Source organism: Fukomys damarensis, unplaced genomic scaffold (assembly GCF_012274545.1).
Source record: "Fukomys damarensis isolate Sample0158 unplaced genomic scaffold, DMR_v1.0_HiC HiC_scaffold_33, whole genome shotgun sequence".
NCBI classification, from domain to species: domain Eukaryota; kingdom Metazoa; phylum Chordata; class Mammalia; order Rodentia; family Bathyergidae; genus Fukomys; species Fukomys damarensis.
Window position 1 is genome coordinate 54,337,604 of NW_022900945.1, and position 7,258 is coordinate 54,344,861.

Consider the following 7,258-nt stretch of genomic DNA (forward strand, 5'->3'; position numbering starts at 1 on the left):
GGAGGCCCTGGAGAGGGGCTGGCTCGTGTAGAAAGGAAAGCCGTGAGCAGGGACAGCGGAGCTGCAGTGAGGGCTGCAGCAGATGGGAGCCGGGAGACACGGGGCTGGGAAACTGCTCTGTGGGGATCAGACTTTAGCCCACGGCCAGGAGGGACCTAGAAGAGACCCAGGAGGAAGAGGCGTGTTCAGATTTTCATTTTATAAAGACTATGGACGTGCTCCTTTAGAATACTTTGACTTTGCAGGGGTCCAAAAACAATTGTATTCAGTGGAAAGCCCGCTTGCAATTTTGTGTTTGGATCTTTCCCTGGGCTTGAGACAAAGTACATCTTGAGCCTCCTCCCTGGGCACTGAGTTGATTCTCTCCATATACTGTGTGTTAAACCCTGACACTCTGTAGCTTGAGTGTATTAAATACTGGTGGTTCTGCCACCTGCCTTGCAAATGCAAGGTCCTGAGTTCGATCCCCAATACCAGGGAAAAATAAAATACTGGGGGTGGAGCTCGGGCCTCTCAAGCACTAGGCAAGCACTCTACCACTGAGTTACACCCTCACCCTTTTAAATTTTTATTTTAAAACAGGTTCTCTCTAAATTGCCCAAGGCTGGCCTAGAACTTCCGGTATTGCCTCTACCTCCCAAGTAGCTGGAATTATAGATGTGTGGGATTAGAGGAGGCACACGCCTGGTGTTGGAGGCTTGAGATTATTTAGGCAGTGATGATGAGGGCAGAGCCATGCAAGGTCGCAGGGAGATGGGGAAGCAAAGTTCATCCTTACATGCTTACTTATTCCTTTTTTTTCTTCCGATGTTTAATGTGCCAGGCACTGTCCTGACTGCCTGTGGCCTTGCAGGCAGCCTCAGTTACTAACAGATCTGAGCTAGAGCTGCACTCCCTGCTGTGAGGGGACAAAGGGCTGCAGAGGCACGAGGGAAGGGAGACTTCCTTGACAAAGTCACGTTTGAGCTGAGACTCAAAGTACACACAGCTGAGCTCAGAGAAAGTGGGAAAGGCCCAGGGACCGAGAGAGGTGCTGGAGGAAGGCCAAGATGGTGGCATATGGGACGGAGTGGGAGAACAGGGTGGAAATGTAGTCAGACTCCAGTCAGCTCGTAAAGCAACGGAGGGTTCCTGTGGGAGAGCTCAGGAGCCCCTCCACCCACCCAGGGCTGCAGAGTGACGCCTCAGGAGCTAGCTCTTCACTCCAGCCAATTTTCGGACTGCAGACCCTGTTCTCCACCCGGCCTGCATGCAGCTGGGGGCCCCGACTCTGCGTGCGGCTGAGGCTGTGGGTGTGGGCAGCCGGGGGCAGGCCGGGACTCGCTGTGCCACCAGTATGGCAGCTGGGATCTGAAGAGCAGCACAGCGCCCCTGGCCTGCCACCCCCCACCCCTCCCAGCTCTGGGAGTGCCCTGGACACGAAATGCTCATCTCTGCGAATCCGTGAAGGGAGGAAAGTGCCCCTCCCAGGCCCCCCCCCACACTCATGTGCTGCCTGGGCTCGGGCCCTGAGGCACACAGCGCAGTTTAGGTCATGAGCTCAGCAGCCCCCCAGGCCCCCAGTTCTGCACTGGGGCTCCGTGCTGACTCACAGCCATAGGTGCCAGACAGGAGGCAGCCCCGGGCTCCAGGGTATCGGCTGCAGGCCGCTGCTGAGAGGCACGGCCTAGGAGACTCATCCTTCCTGGGGAGCAGCGCCCCACCTCATAAGGCCCCAGGGGCTGCGCTGGGCAGGGCCCCACCCGGCTCCCCCTCCGCGGATCCTGTTCCACGACCTGCATGCGCCTCTGAGTCCTGACTAATTTCCCAGGGGTGCTCGCCAAGGCCCCCACGTGACCGTATGAGGCTGGCGCTCGCTCTTTGAGCTACATGATGTGGTCTCACTAGGAAAAACGCGCTTGCAGGGAGGATTCTGGGGATGCGGGAAGCAAAGCAGTGGGGAGACCGGCACGTGGAAGGAACGGGAGCCTCGTGAGACGGGGCGCTGTGGTCTGGCGACAGAGTCTGACGCTCCGCATCCAGCCTGGGTCCTTGCCAGGTGCTGCCCGGTTTAGCCAGGAGAGGGGCCTAGGCCTGCAAAGGCAGGGACCAGGGACGCCAGGGGCAATGAGCAGTTCCTCTCCCGGCCGGAACTAGGGCCTTTGCTGCAGGGGCACGGAGTGAAGAGTGGACTGGGGCAAAGCATATCCCGCTTTCCTCCTCTCAACACTTTCTTTTTTCTCTCAGTACTGGGGATTTGAAACCAGGGCCTTCTCGCTGAGCTGCATCCCCAGCCGTCTTGTTATTACTTATTTTGAGACAGGGTCCGCTAAGTCGCTGAGTTGCCTGGGCGGGGCTGGAATCCGTGGTCCTTCCCACCTCAGCCTCCCAGAGTGCGGGCACCAGCACACCCAGATCAATGTTTGTTTTTTGTTTTTTTTAATTGAGCAGTGAATCCATGCCAATGGTGGGCTGGATTCAGGGGAGAAGGGAGTAGACGTTCCTGACCCGCAGAGCTGGGGACACAGCCCACATAAACAGGGTGACAGACTGGGGAGCCGCCGAGCTCAGGGCCGGAGCACAGGGGGAGGGGGCCAGTGGGCAGCGGGGATCCCACCGGGCTGAGTCTGGAGAGCTGCCGAGGAGAGGACACTCCTGAGGGGCCTGCGGGGGGTGGGAAAAGGCCGTCGGTGGGATGTGGAGGGGAACTGGCAGGGGAGGGGCACTCCTCACCCCCTCTTTCTTTCCCCAGGACTCCGCTCTGCCCCCTGCCCCTGCTGGCTCGGGCCATGCTGCCATCTCGGGGGCCTCCGAGGCGAGCTGCCCGGCTTTGCGTCCTGGGCTCCAGCCCTCCCGACCCTGCCCTCCCCCTGGGCCCACATCTCGGGGTCCTTCCTGCCTCTTCTCCCTGTACAGCAGCAGCTGCCGAGCACCTTCAAGCCCGACACGCTCCCGGGGCCAGGGTGCTCGCCGGGGCCCCAGCAGGCTACAGAGCTCCCTCTGCCGGCCAGTCTGGGACAAGGCGTGGGGGAGAGGCTTCCGGTGCAGTCGCTCAGGCCTGGGGGGCTGGAGGTAAAGCCTGACCCCGTGGTGGGAGATAAGGGGTGTCTGAACCCCAGGGAGGGCTTCTCCCAAGAGCCCCACAAACCGGAGCTCGGGGAAGACAGCCCTGCACCCCCCATTGTGGAGCCCCTCAAAGCCGCGCGGCCCTCGGATCCTCCTTAATTGTCCCAGAATGTGGAGGGGTCCCCAAACTCCATTCCCCCTTGCCCACCTCTTGTCTGATTTTGCACCTCTTTGTGGCTGGGTTCAAGCTGAGGCTTGCAGGATTTGAAGAGGTGACTTGGACCTCTACAGAAAGGCACAGATGTGGGGGTGGGGGAAACTGAGGCTGGGCCCCTCCTCTCCCACCACACTGCTCAGCAGACTAAGAGGTCTTGGTCTCCATATTCTCGGAGAGGGAGAATTAATAAGGCTTTTGTCACTGGAACCATCTCTCCCATATCTACCCATGTGAGGGAGGAATCAAGGTCTTGCTGGGGCCGGGCCCGCGGATGCCTTTCTCCTCCTAGCCCATCTCCTCCTCTAGGCCAAGGTCTCCCTCCCTCCGCCACCCTCCAGGCCTTTTCTTCCTTCCCTCGGAGACTCCAGTCCCCTTCAGGAGCTTCCTTCTACCTCCTTTGCCCCAGGGAGGTGGGAAGGAGGGGCTGCTCCCTGCCTCTGTAATCCTGTCTGCTGGCCAGGAATAAAACACCCTCAATACAGCCCAGCAGTGCCTCCCCTCCTCTCTCCAGTGGGTCCCAACTGCCCACCGACTGCCCAGAGCTCCTGCCTCTGATCCCAGGCAGAAGTGAACTCCACACCATGAGTCCTGGGAAGGGGCTGGGGGCTCCAGGGAGGGCCTGGGCCACAGGAGTTTAGAGACTGGCAAGGAGCCCCACCCCTGGTTTCTGAGCTAAACTGAGGCCAGTGGAAAGGATCTAGAGAACACTTCATCTCGGCCTCCCTTCCTTGGCCCACATGCCAGAAGGACACCCCAGACTTTCCTGGTAGCTCCAATAGGTCCCTAGAGCCACACGCCCACCTCCCACCCCACGGGAAGGACCAGCCTCAGGGGCTCCCCTGTCACCCTGCGCACGGGTCAGACAAGGAGCCAGCACTGTGGCCTGCAGTGGAAGTGCTGCTGACCTGGGGCTTGGGTCCTGCTTAGTAGGGCCAGCACCAGGGGCAGGGTCTTCTCCATAATGGGGACCCTCGCGCCCTGGGCCCTGACCCCATGTCCTCTTCAGTGGTGTGTGGTGGCATTTTAGGCAATGAAAATGCTTTGAGATCACCATACTAAGATTTCCCTTCAGGGCAGGTGCACCTAGGCCATGAAAAATTCAGCCCAAAGGACTTACTTCCAAGTGACGTCTCTCTTTTAGGTGACAGATCCCAGTACAGCATTTTCCCCAACATTCTCAGAAGCTAATTCCTTACTGCCCCATGCTTTCCTGGATCTCAGAAGCATTGGGGCCTCTCCCCAAGCTATCAGAACCCAAAACGTTTCTGGACACTGTCAGACGCCTCCTGGGGAAGCCGGAATCACCCCTCCGCCCAGAACCCTTTCAATAGAGGTGGCTTGGGCAAACCCAGACGCTCGGAGAGAGGTCTGGCGTCCATGTCGCTACAGTGCCCTCTGGTGGCCGGAGTCAGTCCCAGCGCTCAAATCGGGAACCGGCCGGGGTGGGGGTGGGGGCACCGCGTGGGGTGGAGGCGAAGGGAGCCTAGAAGGGGAAGGGAGCTGCCATGCGCAGTTCACCAAAGGACCGACTGGCCCGGCGTGACCATAGGCTGGGGCTCCGGTGCGGTCCAGCACCGATGGCCACCCTCTGGCCTGTGGCCATCGGCCTTACCTGGGGACAGCACACCAGGGGCAGGAACCCGGCTCTGCCCAGTCAGCGCCCACCGAGCGGTCGCGCCAGACGTGCAGACCCGGCCGCCACTTCCGGGCTTCAGGGTCCCAGGCAAGCAGACCTCTGGGCTGCACGAATCTGACACTGTTAGGAGCAGAGCAAGCGAGGCCAAGTTCAAAACCTCTAATTTTACAGGCCCGGAGAGAAGGGACTTACTCTAAATCATACACATAGGAGAGCCAAATTTAGAATATAAATTAGCTAATTATCAGTTAATGTTCTTTCCATCTCCCCATAATCACTCAGCTAGAGAATTTAAGAGGTATTTAAAATTCCTTAGAAATAAGAGTATATTATATGTAGGCAGGGAAATTTAAAAAGTTTTTTCCCCCTCCGGTACTGGGGATTGAACCCAGGGTCTTCACACTGAGCTACAGCTACAGCCCCCCCCTTTTTTGTTTATTTTGAGACAGGATCTCTAAGTTCCCAGGTGATCCTTCTGCCTCAGCCTCCTGAGAAAGTGAGATTAGAGGTATCCACCACAATGCCCACCTTCTGTGTGACTTGAGTGACCACAGCGGGAACTATTTTCCCTTTTGTGTACATTTGGGGCCTGATTCCGTGTCTGGTGCTGGCCCCTAAATGTGTCGTGGGCATCATGTGCTCACACAGCTGGTATTCTCTTGAGAAAGGGAGGGGTTTGGTCTCTAGAATACTTAGTTAGCAAGTGCAGGAGGCTCGGAGATCCAAACACTAAAGCGAAATGTCTGGGATTGCTGGCAGCGAGGAAAATCCAGCTCTCCGTTCCCAAGTGAGAACCTGACCATCCAGGAGGGAAACCCAAGCACTGGGGGTCACGTGTGCACAGGCACAGGCGTGCACTGCTCCAGCACTGTACAGCCTGGTGCAACAGGCCAGACCCCGACACGTGAGCACACGCATCGCCCCGCTGCCCGCTTTCTTTCGTAAACAGGCGAATCCACTGACTGAATGACCGAGAGTCTCATGTGATAGTATGCGAGCCAGGGACACATGCATTTGTCATCTCGGTTCTGCCTAAGGTGCACATAAGTCTGTGCTGTGCTGTAGTTTTATACGACTGGAAGGGCATAGGTCCCTGTACACCAGCGTCCCCACAGACACGTGAGCAACTCCTGGCACCACATGTTACAGCATCGCCAGCAGGCGAGAGAACATTTCCAGCTCCTTTATAATTTTACGAGACCACCCCCGCCCATGGGCCCACTGTCTTAACCCTAGTATGTGTATATATGTATACACACATCTAAAAACATACGCATACTCCAACAGACATTCATTAGATGCCTACTCTGCTTACATGGGAACCATGCTGCCGGGTGCCGAAGGGCAGAGTGAAACGACTGGGTAGACACGATATTTTAGCCAGGTGTGATGGTACACACCTACAATCCCAGCTGTTCAGAGGCGGAGACAGGAAGATGGCGAGGTTGGGGCCAGCCTGGGCAACTCAGTAAGACCCTGTCTCAAAATAAAACCAAATAAAATTTAAAAATTTTAGGGAACTAGCTCAGTGATAGAGTAAAATACTGTCTTTTATTGGTGTGTTCTGAAATAGATGGTGAGAGAAACAAAACATTTTTGCATCAGTTTGCTATTTATTATAATTTGGATTTCATGTTTTATTTATTTTGTTTGGTTTTGTTTTTTGTTGTTTTTTTTGTTTTTTGTTTTTTGTTTTTTTGGTTTGTTTGGTTGGTTGGTTTTTGGGTTTTTTTTTTTTTTTTTTTTTTTGGTACCAGGGATCGGACTTGGGACCTTGGGCTTGTGAGGCAGGCGGTAGAACCACTGAGCTAAATCCCCGGCCTGGACTCTCCTGTTTTAAAACTAGGAACAATGGTGTCTCGTGCATGCCATACTGAGACGCTGTTTTAAACTAATGGCCAGGTACAGACGGAAGAAGGAAACAGGGAAGTGGGCTCTTTAGGTTTGAAGACAGCATTCCAGGCACCAGGCTGAACATCCCTCACACCATTTCATGTTAAAAATTAAGTGATAAACCAGGCATGGTGGTGCACACCTGTAATCCCAGCACTCGGGAGGCTGAGGCAGGAGGATCACTGTGAGTTCCAGAACAGCCTGGGCTACATAGTGAGTTCTAGGTCAGCCTCAACTACATAGTGAGACCCTATTTCAAAAAACCAAAAAAAAGAAAGAAAAAGAAAAGTGATGTTTTCAGGGTGCCCCTACAGACACTTGGGCCGGAAGCTATAATTTCATTTAAAAATCAGTACCACAGTCAAAGTCACTGTGATAACTCTTTCATTGTTTTGTCCTAAATGTTTCATAGGCTTATCCAGGATAGGGCACCCGCCAGAGGGAAACTGAGCGACAGCTAACGTTTA

At 55.5% G+C, this 7,258-nt stretch overlaps 1 protein-coding gene across 1 annotated transcript in view; it reads left to right on the forward strand.

Annotated features, from left to right (window-relative positions):
• Positions 1-3,661, forward strand: part of Etv3l (ETS variant transcription factor 3 like) — a 5,113-nt gene extending 1,452 nt beyond the window's left edge. The window contains exon 5 of the mRNA XM_033758391.1: positions 2,732-3,661. Within this exon, the coding sequence (XP_033614282.1) occupies positions 2,732-3,204 (473 nt within the window). The 3' untranslated portion in view covers positions 3,205-3,661. The remainder of the gene's footprint in view (positions 1-2,731) is intronic.
• Positions 3,662-7,258: the final 3,597 nt, after the last annotated feature.